Genomic DNA, 23,012 nt, shown 5'->3' on the forward strand with positions numbered 1-23,012 from the left:
CGCTCACTGCGGGCGCGCCGCCGTTTCAAATTAATTTCTTTGGCTAAACTAGTTGGTTCAGGCTATCCATCCTGTGTAGTATAATTTACAGGGTAACTTGATGTGTAAAAGTATATTTAAGTGCGTTAGTGTTCAAATGTTCTAAACGAATGCATGTGCCGCGCTTTGCATAGCGTCAGACACAAATGTGACCCAGTAGGAAGACCAGGATCTAGGAAAGGTTTGTTCAACAACAGCGGCAAAATGAAACGCTAGCTATTAGGTTTGGTTAGGGGTTTTTATTTTATTGTACAAATATAGTTTACACATTTGCATTCCGGTTTTATATGTATGTTTTTAACAGTGATCGATAAACTATCGTGTAGTACGGCAATATAGAATAGAGTTACAGTTTTATTCGCTAACATTTTCCGTTCTGTATTTTGACTGCCTTAATGTTTGGCGGAATGTAGCCCTAGCAAGATAAAGGGATCCCCATCAATCAGCTAGGCATGTTTGAGCAACTCTATAACGTTGTTGGTTTTTATGGTTTCATACCTACAGTTCCGTAAAACAACAGAACAAAGTGTTTAAACATGCTTACCCAGTTGATGGAAAAACCCTCTAATTTGATGTGAAAGTGTCGTCATACTTTTTAGCAAGTACTTCTCCACCTTAACCCTCTAGAGATATAGCTTCCATTTTGTGTCGTCTTTTTTTTGTATCAAGAGTAGTAGTGTATTTTTTTCTTTAGCATTTCAAACAAGTGTTATTTATTTCCCTTGACGGGAGCTTAGTTGAGTATGAGTTGATTCGAGTCATGGCTAATGTATGGATTGGTTTATTTTTATCTGCATCATTTCAAGTTTCAAGTTTTTAGTCAATTGGACAAGCATATCAAAGTAAATTGTAAAGCTGTTTAAAGTTACTGTAACTCGGATCAATCCGGTATCAGTACCTTGAACAAATCTGGTAAACAACTTCAACATGCTTTCCCACTTGTTAAAACCCTTGAGTGGCGACAATCTGCTTATTTAATGAGATGTTTTACTTGCTTTCTGGAGCATTTGTGTGTATAAATAGTTCCTAACAGTTCCTAACAGCTTATAACTCGTTTCTTTTTTTAATATAAATATTCCATGCATAATTTTGCTCAACCGCCTTTCTCCTAGAAAATATTAGTTTAAAATGAACATTTCGACACAGACAAGATTTTAAATACAGCATCGGGAAAAAACATTACAAATATAGTTAGTGAAGTATGTTCTATATTGTTATTATGTTGCTTGGTTTTAGGGCTTGTTTGTAGGTTGGTTGTTTCAGGTTTGTTTCCTTATTATTCCATATCCCCCGAACGGCCCTCGTACGTTGACTAAACTTGCTAGTCGCAAGCCATTGCACTCGTATTGCTTGTGAAAGTCACGTTCGTCATCGCAATAAATACAATAATTTATAAAATATTTTTCAAAAACCAACCTCTTTCATGTAAAGAGTCACTGTTGTCCTTGTTTGTAGCGTTGCAAGTCTCTGCTGTCTCTGTCCATGAAATAAAAACGCCTTCACCAGGGTCAAGCTCTACCGCGCACGTGGCTAGTTTTATTTTATTAAAAGTTGAATTTTAAATTTCTTTTCTTTAACCTTCCCACACCGGCATTTTAGATTAAATGCCCTCCAAGCCACGGCTACCATCCTGTAAACCTTCATTTTCCGCATCGCCTGAGTCATGTATCGCTCCTGCAGCGTTAGGGAGAGTGTTTGGTGCGCGTACAATAACAGCAAGGAATGGTTCAAAACATAAAATATAGATCACGTTGAAGAAACAGGACCAAAGATCAAGTGGAATGGTTCGGGAATTCCTGGGAGTGCAGTCGAAAATGCCTGAGCAATTCTCGTGGCACGAAGTAAACCAAAAGAAAACTTTCCTGTAGCACAGGCACACAAAAGAATTCGACCAATTCGTCGTCGTCGTCGTCGACGAACGGAAATGGGGAGCATTTTTTTTCTGCCATGGGAAAGGTTGCTTGGGGAGTAATTGTTGATTGCCGCGCGAAAAACCCCACCCAAACACGTCGGCGTAACGTTGCAGTAGGGAAAAACGAAAAATAAAATCACTCCCGAACCGATGGGGGCGAGGATTTGCCTCGCTGAAGGCCGGCCCTCAGGATGTTCTCCCGCTCCCGTGTCGGTCGGTGCATGTTTCCTCGTATGCACTTTCCCCGTTGAAAGAACCAGGGGAGCGGGAGAGTTGTAGCTGGTGGTGCGTGGGAAAAGCTATAAAAATTTAAAATACAAGGCCCCGGTTCCGTTACTAAGGGGGTTCCGGGGACGGTTGGCTCTACACGTACCACGCGGTGATAGAACGGGAGACTGGCAGGCGGCCAACATGTAATTTTCTTCTTTTTTGCTGCATTGCAAATGGTCGAAAAGAATTGGAAAGCAAATGTAGTATCCTCCTAGAATCCACTCCGTGTTCTCGTGTGTCATCGTCCTGTCGTGGTCGTGCCTGTTGCGTCGGTTTGACAAATACGGTACAATGTGGCCTGCGGCATTTGCATTCTCCTGTCGCTCCGAAGATTGACGGGCAGCAAGTTCCATGCACTTACGTCTTACGTACGTTACGGCACACTCCAAGATTGCGTTGGAGACGTTGACCGACCGGGACCGGTTGGAGGGATAGGCTCATCTGGAACTGCGGTTGTGGATGCTGCAATCAGCACGGTGGATGCGGTGTGGGTTTGTATTGTATATTGTTTGTTTCACACATAACGTTTTAATATGAACCAGTTTCTGTATCAGTATCACATGCAACATGTTCTATAAAGTTTCGGTATATTGTAATGATTTGTTTCTGTTTCATTTTAGCTTTCGTTTTCCACTTGCATGTTTTTCTTTGCCAGCTATGTTATTTTCCATTGCTTCCAGGGTTCTCTTGAAGGCTATAAACTGCGGAGTAAACATTCACCATTTAGTAGCTGTAGATATAGGTAAAACATTGTGAATTTTCCTCTTTGTGGTTTAGTGATTATTATGCATGTTCCTCATGTTGTTTACATCATAGTCTTTCTATTCTTTTTTTAATTTTTGTTTTTTTGTAGTTTTTTTTAAATTTTTTTTTATAGATTCTCCTTACACACGAACATTGTATATTTTACTTGGATTTTCTATTTCCAGTACCATTTCTAATGCGTTTATTGATTCATCTTCCGTTCTATTTCGTTTTCTTTAGCTTTGTGATAATCACACTGAGAGGGAAATGTTTTTAGGGTATCTTATTTAGATTATTTTAATATACATGTTCGGTTTTACCATGGGTTATTATAATCGGCGGTGTCCTTCGAAAAAAGGCTCCGCGAGTTTAACAGTTAAACGTGCAAACGATGATAATTTTCTTCCATCTACAAACAACTTTTCACGTTTTTTTCATCTGTTGTTGTGGACAAGTTCCAGCAATCGAAAGCATTGTTCGAAATGAGCTTTTAGCATCGGTTTCATGTACTTTTGAGTTGTTACAAAATAATATACTTATGGTAGGGACTTTCGTCGTTTGCGCATGGATAAAGTTTGAGCAATCCGAAGCATTTGGCAAAACGAACTGCCGGCCTAAACTGGTATCACGTATCGTTGGAACTCTGACTGACTGATGTATTTTTTATCGAACGGTAGATGATTCCGGATCAAGTCACAACAGGTTGTTGTAACAGATGCTACGGATTAGTCGAACTTTGGTACACATTTGACGAAGCTCCCGTTTTGATGCAAGGTTAGTGTTGAATATTTTATACTGATGGAGAATTTGCTATACTTTTTTCTCTTTCTCTCTCTCCATTGTAAGTTTCTACATTACATTCTTTTCCTATGTCCACTGCGTGTTCTAAGGATAGTATGTTTATGTTTTTTTGTGTGTGTTTTTTTAATACTTTTATTTTTAGTCTTTCGCTAATCAACGTTAACTAATGCACGTTCTACGCTAGAAAGTGTCCTGCCAGTTTGAAGCACTTTAAGTACGGCTGCTCGCAATTTGACACAGATTTATTTTTCATCAACTAATTGACTAATTGGCTCTGAAATTCGGTTCTTTTTGTAAAAGTGCGCTACGAGTACATCGAAACGCGGAACGATTCGTTCTTTCGAAGAATGGTAAATGACTTTTTTTCGCAATTTTAAAACGCCAATTAAATCACTCGGCCATCAAATTTGGTTTCAGTTTTGGTTTCCAATTTGTTGATTGTTGTTTTTTTCGTTCCATGAACGTATCGTTCATACGACGAGGCATGTGCCAAATGAAGTGGTAATACCCAACGAAGCCCAAAAACCGTGATGAAAATCATCACTCAAAACCCAAATCCCATCTATGCCGGGAATGGATGCCGATAGCATTCCAAAACGGTTCGCACCCCGGATTTATTGATTCGAGTCCTTGTTATTATTTCCCTGCTCTCTTTTCTTCCCTTTTTGTGCACCCGTGCACCTTTACCCAGAATCCGGGCAGACGAAGCTGCACAACACTGGTCGCCCGTACACCTACACGGGCATCGCGCCTCGAACTATTTATAGTGCACTACTGCCGGTTGGCTGGGAAACGGTTCCATTTTCCCGGTGCAATCTACGCCCGGTTGCCAGGGGCACATCCACAGCCATGGAGGAGGCTGCGTCAAGGATGCGTTTTTTTGTGAGCATCCCAGCACCCCAGCAAGTCCACCGGCTACTGTCCTCCGACCGTTTGGAGCCTGGGAGTGCCTGGGGGAGCCCTGCGGCCCCCGGCCGACCCGGGTTGGGGGAGGGGTGGGAGTTGCGTTGTGTTTTTCTCGCTAAAACTGTGCATTCTATACTGATGGAATCTACCTGTTGCGTGCCACCTGGGACACGCCTAGCAAACTCTTCCGGGTCACTCGGTGAACCCGCTCTTGTTTGCGATCCCTCCGAGATGGACAAGGAAATTAATGTTTTCACCATAGCCCTGGCACAATCGCACACCCCAATCTGGTGGAGCTTCAACACAACGCAGTTACGCCGGGGAGGGGGGGGAATTAATGGGATTCCGAAGAAAATGGTATACGCATAATGAAAAGTAAAACATTTTCTAACATCCCACCTACCGGAAACGGCCCAGAGCTATTCGTTCAAATGCTTGTGATCGAAGGTTTTATCATTAGTTGATGGTTTCCTGTTTGCATATCAGTGTTTCGAAATCCACACACTCACAAACCAAGAATTGCATTTCTCAAGTTGCTTCATTTCAAAAAGAATTTCCCTTCTTTCCAGTGCATCAGCATAACTATACGAACCGGAATGCCGGATGCAATAAAGTAATGGTAGTTTTTTTTCCGTCCACTCCGACAGCTCAGTTCCGTATGGTGATCTGTGGAAAGAACAGAGAGGTTAAGTGAGGAAGAAACGATTAATTTAACGCCAATGAATGCCCTTATGTGTATCAGTCGAAGCGGTGAAACTTGTTGAAAGATAATTTGTGGAAAATGTTCGAAAGGAAAGTCAGCATTTGGATGAAAGATACTCTTGCTTCTATCAGATGAAATATCGAAAATAAAATTAATTCCGTTCAAATGTAGACAGTTAGGAATATCTACGGTCGAAATTGTCTTTAAATTAAAAGATCAAAAAATATTCCTTGATTAAGCGTTAACTATATCGTAGCATATTCCGAGAGGGTTTAGTAAAATTTTAAACTTACCTAGAAAAAATGAATAATTTTGATTAGATTCGTTCAAAAGCATTTAATTGATTGAGAGGCTAATAAACTTAACGTAAAAGAGTTCTTAATTAAAGAAGTTAAAGAAGAAAAAGTCAATTATACCAGCTAATGTGAATCTATTGACACCAGGCAATTATCAAGAAAAGAACGATACTTTATCACGTTATTTATCTCTATTAAAGTTTTAAAGTAAAAATAAACAATCAAAACCTAACAACCGAAGAGTTTGGTAAAAATAAACAAAACGCTTCAAACCATCAGGCGGTTGTATCCTTTCGCAACCTTAAAGCCGATCACCGGTTTGGGTTGTGGAGACGGGGGAACCCCTAAACTGGCCCCCGGAATGCCGCGAGAGCCGCAGCGTCCGGGTAGCCTTTTAATCCGATTAGAGTTTTTAAAAGGGATTTTGGAGCAAATTGAAGGGTCATTGAGTAGGCAACGGCAAAAGCTGTGATGTGGTAGAACTATGGGGCCGGCACACAGAAAGCGGAGATGAAGAAAAAACACGTCTCAAAATAAGCTGCCCAAAGTGAACAATATTAAGCGTCGGACTTTGAAACGCTTCTGCTGGAAAATGTCGGCGCTGGTCCGGCTTCTCCATTTCCGAACGGATTATGACGCGAACCTTAACCTTTCGACGCAGGAACTTTGTTTACAACTATTGTTTGGTGCTTTTCATTCCCAATTGGAGAAATTCTGTTGGAGAAAAACCCACTTTGTTTCACAGTGATTTTTGTTTCCCGATTTAGCTGTAAATCTGTGCCATATCTACCTCGTTTTAGGTGACAGTTTTATAGCGCCATTGTCCGCTTCCGGATGCTGAACATTCAGCATATCTTTTAAAATCCGGTTCGCTCTCCGTTTCCGGTCGGATTTCGATCGTAGGAAAATCTGCTCGCCTACAAATAGGACAGCCAACACGTACCCCGACGCACCGCAATTTGAGAATTATGGTAATACCGGCACCGACCCCGAAACCAATCATGCGAACAAAGCCGGTACCCAATTTCCGCGCGAGGGTTTGTGCTGACATTACGGGGTGGAATAAAGCGACAAACCGGGAGAAAAAAGAACCCGCACTCCCGAATAATCAACCGAGCCCCAATCATCCTTTCGTTTCGCAAAGCTCGTCCGGGGGTTGGGTGGGGAAACGAGGGGATTTTCCGGGGTGGCCGATGTTCAAGGGCATCGAGGCGAGGATTAAAATATGACAATCCGCCTGTAATCCGCCCTGCGCTCCGATCCGATCGATTCAATATTTCGTGTGCTATGCTTTCGATAGTTTCCGAGAGTTTCTGATCGGATTGGGACCAGTGATGAGAATCGCCTGTTGATGATAACATTGCATTGATAGACTTCAACCTCGTGCATTAAATAATGTTCTTCATGGGAAAGAGCATGTTGGGGTTAAGGGGAGTTGTTTGAGGCAATTCCAAACAAACTTAATCGGATCATTAGGTTAGGATTATTATTCAGATGGCAAACGAGCTGTGAATGACGAATCAAAAGCAACTGGTTAAAGCGAGCTTGGTGATAAGTGAATTGAATTGAATTTTCATAAGTTCTCTTATCTTTAAATTGTTGTTTTATCTTGTTATGTTTATCCAATCAACAGCCATATTTATTCTTTGGTATATAATGGATAATTTGTGTATATCATGAAATTTAAATTTTATATGAAATACTTATATTTTTAATGCAAATTTCTGTCTGTTATGAAGCATTTTAACTTGTTTATTTCCGTCTCATAAGTCCGCTGAGTGCTGTCATTTTTCTTGTTGAATTTAACAGAAGTAATATAAAACCCCACATTGCTCTAATCCTGGATGAAATCATTCGTCCCTTCCAGCAGACTCTCTGTTGCTGCCTAGGGCTTACCGATGAGGCAAGGATACCAAGTACGTGCCCACACTGGGACGACCCCATAGTAGTCCCATGGTGCACGATTCGAAGGTAACCCGCGGCCCGTACCCTGACGGTAAGCTGGATTTTTGTAGTCTGAACCACCTTCATCATCATCAGGACTGAGCCGTTCATGATCCGATTAGCAGCAAGTTCCGGACTGCTGGCCAGATCAATCATCAAGAGTTGGTTGGAGAAGGGTGTAAGCACAATTTGTATGAAGTGCAGTCAATGTATTAACCATAGAGCTGCTCCACAGTCGTTCAATCGTCATTCCAGTGCCGTCCACTCTGGAGCAGGGACTATTTATTTCTTTTTTATCTACTTTCCCCACCTACAGGAAGCGAAGTCTTTGGGTGATCCGCTTGCTCTTATGTCCGGGTTCGTTTGTGAAAAAGGTCAAATATCGTGTTCTGGGTGCAGATTGCCGTTTACATTACACCCGAAGGCTTGCTTCAGCGTTTCGAAACCTCGCAAGGAGCCTTGGAACGATGGTGAAAAAAGAATCGAGAGGCCCAGGTGGACGAGTCGTGCCGGAGGACCGTCCATCGACCACGCCGTCGTACGTTGTTGATAATTTAAATTTTAATTAGTTTGATTGATGATGATACTCACGTTGATGGGAAAGTTGTTTCGCTTTTCCGTCGTCTCGCCAAAAAATACCGCCCCATTGCTGGGCACTTTCCCCATCGGTGTGGGAATTTCAAGCACGCTTCCGGTGTCGCACGGTGCCGTTGCCATTGGAAAGTAAACTGGCGGTGGTAATGGCGGACAAAATCGGTTTACGTTTTTACACCCGGATGTCTTTGAGTTTCGGTGTGCTGATGGTGCGCTGCTGCCCTGTTCGGTCCATCGCTCGGGGATCGTTGACTTTTTGTTACCGTTTTCGGTACAATCCGGCCCCGATATGACATCCGACGAGGAAGGACAAAGCTCCGGACACTTGTTAGTAAATTCCACCGGCCCTAGGAGGAGAGAGACAACAGTTGATAAACAAAAAACAAAACACTAACCTACAACTAACAGCACAGGAATCATGTAAAGTTGAGGGGAAACAGGGAAGAAAAACCCCATTCAAAATAGCAAACATGTTTGAACAAGGAGTAGTTCCCAACTTTACCGCCCTTGAGGGAGGCGTCGGGGGAGGGGGGATGTCGAAATCGAATTTCGTTCGTTAAACAAACGGACAACTTTTTCCCGGGCGACAATAGTTTTGTGGATGATGGAGTAGCAATTTGCAAATAAGCAGGGACTCCGTTCTGGGCTTCAGGAGGCCTTCGCCATCAGCGTAGGCCATGTGAAGGTGTCGTTTGATGGAAAACTTTTTCTTGTTGTATTTTTTGTTGGTGTACGAAAATTGTGCTTTGATTGTTGGGTAGAATGATTAATAAACTAGTTTTGATTTCCATCTAACTGTTGGGGTGGGTTTTTTTTACATCTAATGTAAATATGGTTATTGCATAGTTTGTTATCAGCTATAATTTAATTACTTTACTGAGTAGTTTGTTTATTACGCTATCCATTTCGAGGTAAAATACAAATTCTTCGTTGACGACCTTACTTAAAAACACACAAAGGTTTGGGTAGAAATCCGAAAAAGTATCACAAACTTTGTGTTTTTATGTCACTCGTCAATTTTGATGGGCTTCTCGCCTTTCAATTTTGTATTTCCTGTACGATTAGAAAATTGGTACGACTTCCCTTCGCCGCCCGGAGAAGCTTCGTCAGCCCTTTGTGACTTATGGTCTGCGAAATCAGAACAATTTATCATTTAACGAGTGACACGACGGAGAACGAACGCCACAAGAGTCAGAACATTTTCCCCAAATGCTATCGGGGAAAACCCCGGTGGTCTCATTTTATTGCGTACCGCCATATACATTTATCGACGAGTCGGTACATAAAATCGGCGGTGTAACCACGCTTTATGGCACGTCGACGATTCCGATTGAGCCAGCACACCGTCGCCGGAAGCCGACAAGGGGGTTGACGATTGAAAAACGCCGCAGGGAGAGGTGTCACGCGTGGTGAAGGAAATGTGCAGCTAGCTATCGATGATTGATTTGTGGGCCCTCACACCATTGGGGTGGTTCGTGGACGGGAGTTTGGGCGTTTGCGTTGGAATAAAACAAAAAATAACAAGCTCCAGCTCTTCACCGCGTTACGGGACACGGTTATTGCCTGCGTGCAGGCTTTATGATATGCCCGATGTTTCCACACCACAAAGTGCGTCAATGCAATCGGGAAAGGGCAAAGAATGCCCCTCGTCCTGGCGAGTAATTTAATTAAATGTCAGAAATTTTGCTTTATTGTGTGCGTGCCTGTGGCTTAATTATGGTCGCTTCGGTTGAAAGTGTGGGAGTTCATGCGTGAACGGAACGTGTTTCACTTTTTTACTCGTGCAGAAATCTGCTCGATCAAATGTTTGCTATGGTATTTTCAATATTACGGTGATGTTCCGATATGTCATTTTTGAGCGATCATCAAATAGCCATAAATTTTTAGCTAAATGATATAAAATAAATTTTTCATTATTGTCGTGAAGATTTGAAAGAATTAGGGTAATTTTAATTCTAATATAATAACAAGCAAGAGACTTTAACTGTCTCTTAAATGTTTGACTTTATAGTCATCAATATGTGCGATTCTAATATTGGAGCTTTAAAATAGCATTACCCATCCTTCGTTATCGATTAATTGTCAACTTGCCAAGGTGAAACAAATTAGTGAAGACAAGGTTTATATCCCATTCGGTTTTTCCTTCCAACAACTTTATCTAGAGAAGCAAGCAAGAGTTAAAGTTTATAAAAATAGAAAGCTCTCCATCTCTCCCTTTCAATGCATTACCAATCCCCATACCCTCGAGGAAGGCAGACATTCCGTTCCCCAACGCACCAAACCTGATCCATCGTACGCACCAACCCAATGTCCATGCCACTGGACCGAGGACGAACAAATTCAACCGTAACGTGTCCGTAATTTCCTGGCAAGCAACAGGCCCGTGTGGAAAATCCTTTAATCTCCCGGCTCGCCCTTCCGGCTTACTTTGACCTCCACCCCGGGTGGCCTTGAGGGTTGGGCTTCGGGGTGCGTCACAACGACATCGACATGAGCCACTTCCTTCGTCCGTCATTTTTCCGGACACGGTGGGCTTCGAATGGCCCCGCCACTTGAGGCAAAAGCGATGGGAAGGGAAAAGAAAAAACTGTGTCCGTGTGTTTGTCCAAGCCTGCCCACGGTTAGCGGTTGGCGATGAGTGCGTCGAGGTGTATTATGGCAATTATTTAAATTGTTTCACCGTCGTCGTGCCTGCCACAAATCCCGCAGACGGATGTGGTCGGTGTGTTACAATGTATTTAACGCTCGCAAGCGTCGTGTGCTTCCAAAGTGCGTGGAAATAAATGTTCATGTAGGATTGTTGTTTTATTGTAGTATGTCTTATTTTTAAAAGCATGCATGACGCAAGAAGCTTCGAGTGGAAAATAGAGTGGCTCTCGGAAAAAAAAAACCCAAGCAAGAGGATGTCATTAAAAAAGCATAACCATGAAAGTTATGATGTTGATTATAGCATTGCTATAAAAATTTACATTAAATCATCACACAAATTTTAGTAGTACCATCATTTAATAGAAAAGAGTGCACCTAGGTTTATTTAGAGCTTTCTAGCATAATTTTTTCTCAGCTATTTCATGTATTGAGTTTTATTAGCTTTGAGTGGTTAAATAATATAATTGGCTGTCGTTCAAATGTTTTCTTTATGCTTTACTAAGTCGTGTTTATATTACTTTTTATATTTTAAGTTCGTATATAATTTACTAAAAATGAGGGAATCATGTTGCTTCAAATAAATATTCATGTTGTTCATAAGCAATAAAAGCTAGTAAACTCTTTCATATAATGAACTCGTTATGAATCTACCTTTAATGCCAACAAATTGAAATGGATAAAGTAACCATGAGCTCTACATAATGCCTTAAAGACTACAACAAACGATTTTCCTTCTCTGGTTCACCGCGCGCAACGCACTGGCTTAGAGTTGATTAAAGCCGTGTTAGTTAGTTTCTTTTGGTTGGTCACAGTTGTTTGGTTAGAATTACTTACGGTCGAGCTGCCACGCTAGCCGGGAAAGTCTGCTCGTTGCGCGGGCCCTGGGGCGCTGCTCGCGTTTCTCACAGTCAAGTCGTCCGGTGTGGAGCTCCGTCCGTCAACGCCCAGCAGCATAAATCATCCCACAACCCGCCGGTGGGCGGGAAGGAATGTAGGGCCTCGGAGTCGGAACATGAACGGGGTTGTCCAGCAGGCGGGATTAAGTAAACAAGTGTACGCTGACGCGTTTAGAGTGGTGTACCAGATGTAAAAAAGAAACTTGGGAAAACGAGAAGAAAAGGGACCGAGGGGAAAGCGGGAAAACCACGGTACCGAAACGGTTAGTTGGCGCTACCGTGGTCCATGTTTTTTTTCTTCTTCATTTCCCTTCGCATTTACGTGTGGCGTTTGTTCGTTTTCCTTTCCGGGGGGGTTTTTCCTCATCCTCGCTGCGAGACTAAACGAGGACATCCTGTTTAGATTGTCTTCACCGGTGATGGACGCGACACGGCTGGCGGCGTGCAAAATGGCGGTAAAATTGGTAGCGTCCTTTTTCCACAGAAAATACATACAAATACACACACACATACACCCGAGCCGTGGTCAAATACGAGCGAACTCCGAGATCTCGGTCGGGTAATGCAATTCCTCCGACATCGTTGTGCTGATTTCTCTTCATTATCGTGTACTTGGCTTTATTTCCTGCCCCTTGCCACCGGCCCCGCGTCCCAGCGTGGTGGCCCACTTTCCACGCCATCTTCCCCGGCAGGAGGAGTGTCATATTTATGTAGCGTCTTCTGGTGCTGCTGTTTGGGAAGATTTATGCCGCGTTTTGCTCGTCGACTCCTCGAAACCCCTTCCGTAAACGGGGTGGTACAGGTGGCGTTGAAAGCCTCGATCTTCGCCATCATCATCATCATCATCATTATCCGCGCCTAGCACCAAATAAACACTCCGAAAGCGACGGACACAAACGAACGGAACGCGACGAAGAAGGAAACATTCTCGCTCGTCCGTCCGGTTCCGGAGACGGTACTGTGTGTCTGTCTGTGTGTGTGTATGTGTGCGTGCTATGGCGGATGCCATCTTGTACGCCATTTGCATCGCCTGCTGGCTCGAGGAGCGGAAATCGGTCTCCATCCCGGCCTTTCGTCGTCTAGCTCGCATTTTTTTCTTCCCCGCGATTTGATGTTGGTTTATAGATTGCGAATTTTCTTCAGTTTTTGCTCGCTTCCGGTGTGCCATCTTGTTGGTGTTGCTGCAACCGCTCCACGGACCTCACCCACAAGGCTCAGACGTACACCGGGTGGCGCTGGTCGACCGTGTCGCTGGCGGTGGTGTGCGTGCTGGTGTCGTGCTCGGTCGCGATCAGCTCGTCGTCGAACACGGCACTCGAGGCGGACGTGCGGTGCGAGCTGGTGCGGGAGGCGAGCGACGACGGGGGAGCAATCGCACCCTCGACCAGGTGGTTGTTGTTTATCCGATTGCATTCCTCCACCGGCCCGTCGATCCCGGCCACTTCCGGCGTGCCTTCGATCGGAGCGCTTTGATTGTTGTTATTACGGTTATCGTGCCGCGCCATGTTGATCGTCGGGGTGGTGGTGGTGGTGGTGGTGGTGATGGTGGTGGTCGGCACAGCTGCCGGCGGGCTGATGGTTTCCGTGCCGCGACCACTGGGGGCGCACGGAAGGCAATTTACGTTGTTGTTGTGGTGGCTCTGGGAGTCGTTTTTTCGCTCCTCGACGCCATCGACGGTGGTTTTTCGTGGGACGACGGGCCCGACTACGGTGGCGGTTTTCCCAGCCCGGCCCGCCCACTGGCCGACGCTGTAGTTGATGTGGTAGTGTGCGCCCGGCCGGTTGGTGCTGTCGGTGGCCGTGTACGTGCCGGAGCGTGGGCTCGAGTCCGTCGTCGTCGTCGCCGTCGAGCGATGCGAGCCCTGTCCATCTCGGGGTCCATGTCATACCTTCTCGGTGGTGCCGCCGCGGTCGTTGTTGCCGCTGCTGCTGTTCGTGGCGGTCGGTGGTTGCGATGCGAAGCTACCGATTAGCCACCGGAAAACCAAACAAAAAAACATAGAGGAAAAGCAAACCCACGTTAGTGCAAGCGCAAATAGTGAAGGCAGCTGCCAACGTCACTGGCAACTGGGAAATTGTAACCTCGCATCGGACGTGGCAGCGGATCAAAGGATACGCAAATGGGGCCGCCTACCATTGGCAGTAGCGGTGCAGCAGCTGCAATTGAATAATTGCATCAAATCTTCCTAACGAGAGGCGTGCGGGCATCTAACCGGTTGCTTGTGTCCGACACGCGTAGTGAAATCATACCAACACCCGTCGCTTGTGCAAATGTTCCCTCAATAACGCTTTGGTTGGGGAAATATGGCTGATAAACTGAATTTGAAGCGGAATTGTTGGTCTGACTGATGATGCCGTGTTCATTTCAATCAACCGCACCTTGTTATCCGACGATGGTGTAATTGTGTACCGGCACAATGTTGAAGATTAATAACCGGTAAATGTTGAGTTATGGAAATTAAAGCCCGTAATTTAATCACAACGATCTAACAAGCCTTTTTGTTTCAACTCGTTCTCGTTACGCACGTGTATAGCATTCCTTTGTTCGTATCAAATACGCAAACAAGCTGCATGAGTATTGAAGATAAATGCTTTTTGTAATTTGTAATGGCCTCGTTTGTTCTTATAATTTAATCCAAACCTTCTCTAGTATGTCGTCCCTTATAGAGAGCGATTTACACAATCTAGTATAATTGACTGGATCAATTTGCATTCATTTTGGCAGCTAAAAATATCAATTCAGCAATCAGTTAAAGCAATTCAAATAAATGGAGACGCCTGGTGGGTTTCAATATGAAACTGGCTGCGTCCTGAAAAAAAACGTCGCGTATAATGTGCTGATATTCTAATGTATCCAATCACAAAAATCTGTTTTGTTGACACATAAGGCTCCAAAATTGCCACCCACACACCCAGTTAAAGTGAAACAAACAGGGTTTAAAGAAACAAATTCGAATAAAATCACTCCGGTTGACAAAGAAACTTGGTGGAAGACTAGAAAAAAAAAAGATTACGAACCATATAAAAATAAGTTATTTTTTAAACTAATTTTCTTCCCATGGCCATACAAAATAAATCGTGAGCAGTTGGTTCTCGATTGAAGAAACAAATTGATCATGAAACAAATGGAGACCCCTGGTGGGTTTCAACATGAAACTGGCTGCGTCCTTAAAATAAGTACTCTTTTCGCCATTAACGATGGTACACGAGACAGTTAGGTAGTAATTATAAATTGAATAATTAACTGACATCATTCCACACGGTTCGCTTCCGGGTTCGCACCGAACGGGGCACCGTTGCGCAATTCAACCTTACGATAAGGTATAAATAAATTGCACCATGTAAAGCAATAGTGCTAACGATGGCGAATCGCATTAAAAAAGAATAAAAATCAATCAGTCGAAAACTAATGAACTTGGCGTGATAAAATAATAACAACTTTCCGTTCCGGCAAAAAAGGGGGTCGATCGCGTTCGTAGCGTCTCCGGGCGCTCGGAAGAAATAATAATTATCGGGTGTCCCGAGTGCAACTTTTAATGAGCTTTAGATATCTATTTTTCCAACAGGCATGATCAGGGGGTGGGAGGGGGCGGGGACCAGCATCATCGTCATGCGTCATGGGGATGGAAGCGACCGGGCAAAAATCAATCGTATGCCGCCTCGGTGTTGCTAATACATTGCGCCTACCGTCGGGTGGAAAGGGGTTTTCCCGCGAGACGCTGGCAAATACAGCTTTGTGGCAAAAGCAAACGGCAAAAGCCGGTGTTGCAAAGTTTTTCGCATCCGTTTCGAATTCTCGCCGCTCACTGGTGCGATCCCGGGTGGGATCGGAGTATTATGTGGCCGATTGGAGGCACAGTGATTGTACAGTGACCCCTCTCCTCGGTTCACCGCGCTTCCGGTTTCCGTTCGCTGGAAAAAATGGCGCGAGAAAAACTTACCCGATCGAGTTGGCCGTGCCCGAGTAGCAACTGTTCGTCCCGCTGTGGCCGTCCTCCGTCACGCCGCTATGCTCCCGCAGCGAGTCATCCTTTCCACCGGTGTGTTTGTGCTTGTGCGACCCGCTGCCACTGCCACTTCCTCCTCCAATGCCTGCCGCTATCGAGCCTCCGCCGCCGCCACCGAACGATTTGCCGAGCGGGCTCTTCATGGTGAAGTAGCCGCCCGGTTTCGGCTTCAGATGGCGATTGTTCATTTCCATGTGAACAATTTTCATGAATTCAATTTGAGCAGCAAGTTTCTGAATTTCTTCCTTTGGGAAAAACAACCGCAATCGCCGCGAGGTGGGTTGCGTCAGGTTCGAAGTGGGTTCGAGCGCCATCCAGTGCCGGGTTTTGATGTTCGAATTTTCCGGGTGTGGTACGAAAACAAAAAAAAAAACACACACAGAGAAAAAATGAAACAAACCAAGAAGCAGGTAGATGTTACGTGCAAGAGGTAAATCGTTCCACCCGGGTAACGGGTGTCTGTCCATGTTCCGGTGCCGCAAACGTTTTCGGTAGGCTGCGGTTGTGGCGAGCGCTAACCTTACCTTCAGCTCCTCGTTCTCCTGATAGAGGTCGGCCGTTTCCTCCGGCACCAGACCGATCCCGTTGAGCGAGAAGGACGCGGTGATGCCACGCTTGCGCGCCCGCTGATCCCACTGGTCGCCCTGGCCGCGCAGGATCCGCAGGACCTTCGGGCCGAACACGAGCGCGATCGTGACGGAGGTGGAAAGCTGCGTCCGAATGAACCCGAGCAGGTATTTAATATCCGGCCCGGCCTGGGGGAAGATGAACAGACTGCAATGGACAGATTAAGGGGTGAGATTAATTTTTGAATTAAAACGCAACCAAACGGTGCGAAAGGTTGATTGAGGTTAGGCTGAAGTTTTCCCTTTCATTTTATTAACTTTTTTTTTCTCTCGTTAACTCGAATTAGGGGCGAAAGTTTTGAGCCTTCACGGATGGGCGGGTTTGCGGTGCCTCTCGGCAGTTGCCCCAAAATACTTTCAATCGATACACGAACCGAAACGCCACGAAACACTTACTGGAAGGCCACCATGGTCGTGTTGACTAGCGCGATGTTGTAGATGGCGTACGAGATGAGCTTGGCCTCGTTGTAGAGCGACTCGGCATTGCGCACGTTGTAGCACACGCGTATTCCCCAGGCGAGAAACAGCACCTCCCCGATGGCCAGACTGTGGTCCCACCAGTTGTACGAGCACTGCTTGAATATCAACCCGTACTGGTCCTCGATCTGAAACGGGCGCAAACGGGGTTTGCAAGGAAAGAAGTAAACAGGGGATGAGGGAAAATCACGATACGAATATTGAAAATTAATGGTGGATGAAATCGACCGCAGCGCGGCGGACACGAATGTTACGAGCGAGCGAACACGCATGACGCCCGCCAGGTGTGTTTGCGAGACAACATTTTCCATCGATCTGACTTTTTAACCGGTGCGCCTAGAAAAAGTACTTCATGAAATATGTAAGGAAGTGGAAAAAAGGAAGGTGCTACATGAAATATGATTAAAGTTCAACCAAAATACGCCCTACACTGTTCGAAATATATTGCAAAGAACCATCTTGTACTTATCAGCTAAAAATGTGTACTTCAAAATATGATACTCTTCTTTTTATATTTAAAATATACTTTTTTTTGATAATAACACTAAAGTAAAATTTAAAAAAATGTAGGAAAATATAAAAGGAACCAATCTATTTTTGGGCAATTTTCACTCAGGTTTTGAAAATAGATTCAGTTTTCAGTTAATCTGCTATCACATCAGAGAATTATACAACACAAAGTTCTTTTATCATAAACTTACTTTTGAAAAGATACTTTCAAAAAACGTCAGGAGTTAGTTTTACCAGGAAAAAACGATTGAGTTCATATTTTCTAGTGTTGGATTCATTTGTCATAACATTATTTTAGCCCCTGTTTATTAAATTCTATTAATTATTTTAGCTCTTTTATATTAAATTTAACTATTTTCTCTGTTTCAATCTTTTGATTCACTCATCTTAAGGCTTGTCTTATTTTTCAATTTCGTTTCGATAAACTTCACCTCTTGTGGTCTTCTTAAAATGTATACATTCATCAAAACTGGGAATAGCAACTGTGATTATTATATCATTATTATACCTAAACGAGGGAAAATTCGTTATCTTCTGCCTCGAGACCGTGTGGAAACTTTCTCCAGGCTGGAGAATATTCATACATTTTGCATCCAAAGCGGGCAGCACACCGGGGCATTTAAGTTTAATCATTTCGTGCGCCATAAACACATAAAAATCTCCACATAAACACAATTGCTCGCATCATTCTTTGGGGGTTCGGGTTCGGCTCAACGGCGACCGTACTTTCCCGTCTGCCCGGAAACGATGCCGGAAAAACGGTGGTGGTGTGCATAACATGTGCCCCAAAAACAGCGTCGGCGGACAAGTTTGGCGATAATGATTTTATGGCCACCCCGGAGGAGTAATTAAGCGGGATTATAAAAAATGGATTTCGCCAACCCTGGTGCCTAGCGAGCGGGGGAAGGTTGAGAGACGGATGGGGATGGGCTTTCGGGAGGCTTTCCTGCTTTTACCGGTGTTCTATCGGGGATGGAGTCGAGTGGATCCGTTTATTTGCGTGGATTGATGCGACGTGCCATGAGGCGCAAGTGGCGCTGGGCCGGGTCTGGAGTCGTGGAAAGTGGGTTTCCGTGCCCGGGAATAAGGGCTCCGGGAACGGCTTCGACCATTAGCAAGCAGGGCTTGCCCGTTGGCACGGTAATGGATTCGTGTGTGTGTGTCCTACGGACGCGCCGCTTGGCCGTAATCGGGTGGGTGAATTAAATTTTAATCGCTAGTTCCAGAGGTGCCTCTCGGCTTTGGCGCTTACCTTCTCGGCGGTCGGCGGAGCGGACAGGGTCCAGGTGCCGAGGTAGATGAACATGACCAGCAGGATCGGGACCATCCACTGCAGCAGCTGCTTGTCGGTGAGCTTCACCTTGTGCGCCGACTTGACGCGGTAGGTGAGCGAGACGCGCCAGGTCTTCATCAGCAGCGCCGTGTACGTCACGCAGAAGCCCATGTGGCGCGTCCACTTGGTGGCGATGCAGGCGTAGGTATCCAGGATCGGGAAGATGGCCGCCATCTCCAGGTACATGAAGGCACAACCGAGCAGCGTGATGGTGAGGAAGATCGGGCTGGCCACCTTGAACACTTTCACCTTCCGGTGCTGGTACATGTACAGTGCGAGCACGACGGTGAATCCGGCGCACATGACGGAGAAGGTGAGCAGTGTCGTTCTGCGGGGAGACCAAAGGAGGGAGGAAAATTGAATGCACTGAACCGTGAACGATCGATAAGTCGCATTACAACCAATATTAGGGTCTGGGATAGATTCGACAAGAACGATAAATGTAACCACATTCTAGCACTTGAGAGAACTTTGTCGGCTACTTACATAATGTTTAATCTTTTGAGAGCTAGTATTGATGTTTCGTATATAAGTATGTAAAAGTTGCGTGACGATTTTCTGCATCAAATTTAAACAAATTATTTCTCATTGAAAACAGGTTATTATATTAGGTATCAAAAACAAACAGCAATAGTTTATTTTATATCACAAATATCATATAAGTGATTGTAAAATCATCCAACAAGGGTCATAGTGTAAATATCGACACCAATCTTAACCCTTCGTTTAAATGAAGGAATGCTTAATGTCAACTAAGTTTTAAACAAAATCGCAGTTGTAAACAAAATTTCAACCAACTGTCAAAAATTTTCTCGCCAGTTTTGGCTCGTTAGATGGTATGCTGCGACCTCTTTTCCATTGATCTTGGCTTTGATGAATGGTACCGTATCGTGAATCTCACCTGAAAGCCCAATCATAGCTGGCGAGACAGGGTTCGGGACCGGTGCAGGTGGCGCAACCGGGTGCACAGCGCACGCATACAAACACCTCCTTGTAGTAGGTGCTGTAGTTGGTCCGGTACTCCTGGTACGCTACCTCCATGATGCTCCCGTTAAACCCGTCCGGATGGCGGAAGGAGTAGTACCCGTCCCGGCAGCGGCACTGGTACGCTCCCCGGGTCCACCCATTGATGACGGTCTGCATGGGGTTGCCAGCGGCCACCACCACACTCGGCCCCATCCCTCCCGTCCCGTTGATCGATGACGAGGAGGTGGAGGAGGATGATAAGGAGGATGAGGCAGCGAAGGATGCCAGCGCGGAGCTGCCGTTGCTGAGGCTCATGGTAAGGGGGGAAGGACCGGTGATGACGCTCGTCACGACCGGCCGGTACTCGCAGCGCATGCTGTGCGCGTGGCACTTGTGCGAACCGTGAAAGGCCTCGATCTGGCGCATCTGCTCGTCCTCGCCGAGCTTGAGGTTGCGCACGAATGGGTAGTACTGGCGGAGGTGCTGGTTGTAGCTGAGGATCTCGAAGCGGTTCGGGTTGTTGCACTGGTTCACTTGCAGGTCGCTGATGTCGATGTCGATGCTCAGGAAGCCGCGAATGCTGCAAAAAACATTGATTTTGTCAATCCTCAAGTAGGAAAAGAAGACGTCAAATGAAGTGTCAAGATGGAAGATAGTTACCCGTGCCGACCCATCGGTGGGATTGCTACGCTGTAGGACAAGATCCACTTCTTTTGATCACAGGAGTAGTACGGGTAGGTCCACCAGCCGCGGTACGAAATGTCCGGCGGTGGCGGTGGGAATTTGGGCGATCGCAGCCCGGGAGAGGACGATTCGTCTTCGTACCTTCGAATGAAACAAGAACAGCCAATATGCAGTGCTGGTTGGGAAGTGCTCCGGTAGCAACACTTACCAAGGATAGGTGGAAGCGGGCTTGGTGCCGATGGCGATTCCGTCGGCCTCGATCCGCATCGGTGCACTCAGGCCGCCCGGCTCCTTGTTCCACCACACCGAGTTCGTCAGCAGGCCGTCGGTGGCGTTGATCGAGAGGATGCGAGCGCTGGTGACGTGCGCATCGGAGAGCAAACCCTTGGCCAGGGCATCAAGCAATCCTGCAAAGGGGAGCAGGACCATACATCAGTGATTCCAATATTTTTGTTTGAGTCTTTGTTTAGCATCAAGTGTTAATTTAAACAAGAATCTGAAATTAGAAACCACTTGATTTCCCTATCACTTTAAACCACTTTTGAGATGATTTTCCTTATTGTTTATGTTCCTGTTTCATTTTTTTTTAAAGTACACACTTGTTTATTTCCTACTTTGAACTTGGACTATATTTTTGAGGACGGATATGATGATCATTCGACGAGAAATGACACATTAACCGCAGCTTGTTTTTGAAGCTAGTAAACATTTAAACAACGCATTTGACGAATTAAACCAACAAACAACAAACCACTTACGGATGTAGGTCTCGACACATTCGAATGTAGGTTAAGAAGATCTGGCTCAAAACCAAAATTTAGAGAATTTAGGAACGTGCGTCAACAACAAGTTGGCGAAAACAAGGTATGTTATCTTGTGGCAATTACAATCAATTGCTTGTATCAGTACCACATGCCGGAAAGTAATGATACGTAGAGTGTGAAATAAAGCAACCTCTTGTATTACAACGAATGCACATGGTAAACTATTAGTATAAAATGGCTCGTTAAACGTCCACTCTTCAACAGTTCAAGTTTTGCATTAGCTCAATCAACAGTTTTCCGCAAGCAAGTTGCATCAACTCCAAAAGATGAAACAGTCTACTGTGTGCCTCCTTCTCGCCGTGCTTCTGTGCTCGTCCGCCGTCGCCGATGCTTTGGTTTATGTTTACGTGAGTATGAGGGCATAGAGCATCTCTTGGGTGGATGTTAAACATCGTTTGCGTTATTCACATCATGTTTAGGCGTCGACCTGTGCGAGATGCAAATCGATCGGAGCTCCGTACTGCGGCTATGGAACGTTGCGCACCAAGGGTGTGTCCTGCGATGGACAGGTAAGGATGGTCTTCTTATTGATAAGCTGAAGAATTTTTGAAAAAATATTTTCCTTACAGACACGAATTAATAGCTGCGCGGATTGTCAACAAAACGGTGGACGATGCGTTACGACAGGTATAACGGAGTGCTACATATAAATGAAATAGGTACGGTGTAACGATGTTGGTGGACATTGTGAAGAGCCGTCGGAATGTTATGTGTAATTTGCGATCAGAAAAGTAATAACAATATATATTACTAAATTGTATATCAAAATAAAAAATTTAACATGTTACACAAAAATGGTTTTTCTATCATTTAGATTCTTTAACACGTTGAGTACCAAGCGTTTTTAGCACACTTTTTTAGTACAATCTTTTTTAATAAATTTAATTTATTACATTTGTTAAACCGATGATTTTCGAAGGCCAAGCAAAGACTTATCATCCCAAATAACTTATTTTTAATATTACTATAATTTTTATGTTGCATTTTCATTTATTTATGGATCACAAACTTTTTAGAACTAATTGCTGCTGTCATCCGCTTTTGGGTGACGTAGTACTTAACGTGTTAAGTGTGTTGCTTAACAAATATTTATTGAGTGATCGTTAAAAAAACTTACAAATTATAACTCACTTAAACGATCGCTGGAAAGAGGAACAATCGGGAAAGCTAATAAAACAGTAACTTTTAGCATCAGTCACTTGCAGGGTTGCGAAATTTCTCCGACGCTCGACTTTATTCCTCTTGCACTGATTGCAGCCATTTTCTACCCATTGGGAACGGGTGCTTCAAACTAATGGCGTGAATAAGTTGCGAAACTCTTGCAATACACTCGACTCGCGATAAGATTGTAATAATAGCAGAGAGTTATGAAGCGTCGTGAAGTGTTGTTGTGCGTCTGGAGCGTTCTAAACGTTCGCAGACGCGGCTACGCTGTCCTTCATTAACATTAACTAGCGTGCCCAGCTGGAGCAAATCGCACCGAACCGATTGCCATCACGCAATTCGAGTGCATAATTAGTACGCAACATCCGCACGGCCTGTTGGCGGCGAGGTTCATCGAGTGCCACGAGCCTCTTGTAGTCGGTTGGCAAAACCCCCCTTTATTCAGCCTCTTGAATGGGCGTTTAATGAGTCGTTTTCGATTTGCGGCTTTGATTTCTCAGCCAAAGAGGCCCGGGGGGAGAGGAGAACCGGTTCACTGTGGTGGTGTATTTCGCCCGGAGAACAATATGGTCCGCCATAATAGTTTAAAAGGCAACATCCGCTTTCCACTGCGACCGAGCCAGTTGGCTCAGTGCGCATTAATGATTAATCTCCGGCAGGAAGCACT

The 23,012-nt window shown here is 44.9% G+C and overlaps 2 protein-coding genes and 1 long non-coding RNA gene across 3 annotated transcripts in view; 1 reads left to right on the forward strand and 2 right to left on the reverse strand.

The window, feature by feature from the left end:
• Positions 1 to 1,093: 1,093 nt before the first annotated feature.
• On the reverse strand, positions 1,094 to 8,426 carry LOC131262085 (uncharacterized). The gene is made up of 2 exons (XR_009178210.1): positions 8,207 to 8,426; positions 1,094 to 5,338 (listed from the first exon to the last, which is right to left on the reverse strand). It is a non-coding gene; the product is annotated as an uncharacterized LOC131262085 (long non-coding RNA).
• A 7,265-nt stretch (positions 8,427 to 15,691) lies between these two features.
• The window catches only part of LOC131263287 (probable G-protein coupled receptor CG31760), a 35,942-nt gene continuing 28,621 nt past the window's right edge, over positions 15,692 to 23,012 (reverse strand). Inside the window, exons 5-12 of the mRNA XM_058265462.1 lie at positions 20,566 to 20,764; positions 20,334 to 20,498; positions 19,609 to 20,253; positions 18,627 to 19,035; positions 16,784 to 16,992; positions 16,286 to 16,535; positions 15,877 to 16,006; positions 15,692 to 15,837 (exon numbers count right to left, since the gene is read on the reverse strand). Of these exons, the coding sequence (XP_058121445.1) occupies positions 15,692 to 15,837; positions 15,877 to 16,006; positions 16,286 to 16,535; positions 16,784 to 16,992; positions 18,627 to 19,035; positions 19,609 to 20,253; positions 20,334 to 20,498; positions 20,566 to 20,764 (2,153 nt within the window). The remainder of the gene's footprint in view (positions 15,838 to 15,876; positions 16,007 to 16,285; positions 16,536 to 16,783; positions 16,993 to 18,626; positions 19,036 to 19,608; positions 20,254 to 20,333; positions 20,499 to 20,565; positions 20,765 to 23,012) is intronic.
• Positions 21,448 to 21,831, forward strand: LOC131263289 (uncharacterized). The gene is made up of 3 exons (XM_058265465.1): positions 21,448 to 21,528; positions 21,601 to 21,690; positions 21,751 to 21,831. The coding sequence occupies exons 1-3, from the start codon at positions 21,448 to 21,450 to the stop codon at positions 21,829 to 21,831; spliced, it is 252 nt and encodes an 83-aa protein (XP_058121448.1).

Source organism: Anopheles coustani, chromosome 2, assembly GCF_943734705.1.
Source record: "Anopheles coustani chromosome 2, idAnoCousDA_361_x.2, whole genome shotgun sequence".
In the NCBI taxonomy this organism is placed as follows: Eukaryota; Metazoa; Arthropoda; class Insecta; order Diptera; family Culicidae; genus Anopheles; species Anopheles coustani.

Bases quoted from the DNA above. Each gene is read 5' to 3' on its own strand.
- LOC131263289 (XM_058265465.1), top strand. From the start codon at position 21,448: ATGAAACAGTCTACTGTGTGCCTCCTTCTCGCCGTGCTTCTGTGCTCG. The intron at 21,529-21,600 runs GTGAGTATGAGG...CATCATGTTTAG, and splicing joins ATGCTTTGGTTTATGTTTAC to GCGTCGACCTGTGCGAGATG. The intron at 21,691-21,750 runs GTAAGGATGGTC...TTTTCCTTACAG, and splicing joins GTGTGTCCTGCGATGGACAG to ACACGAATTAATAGCTGCGC.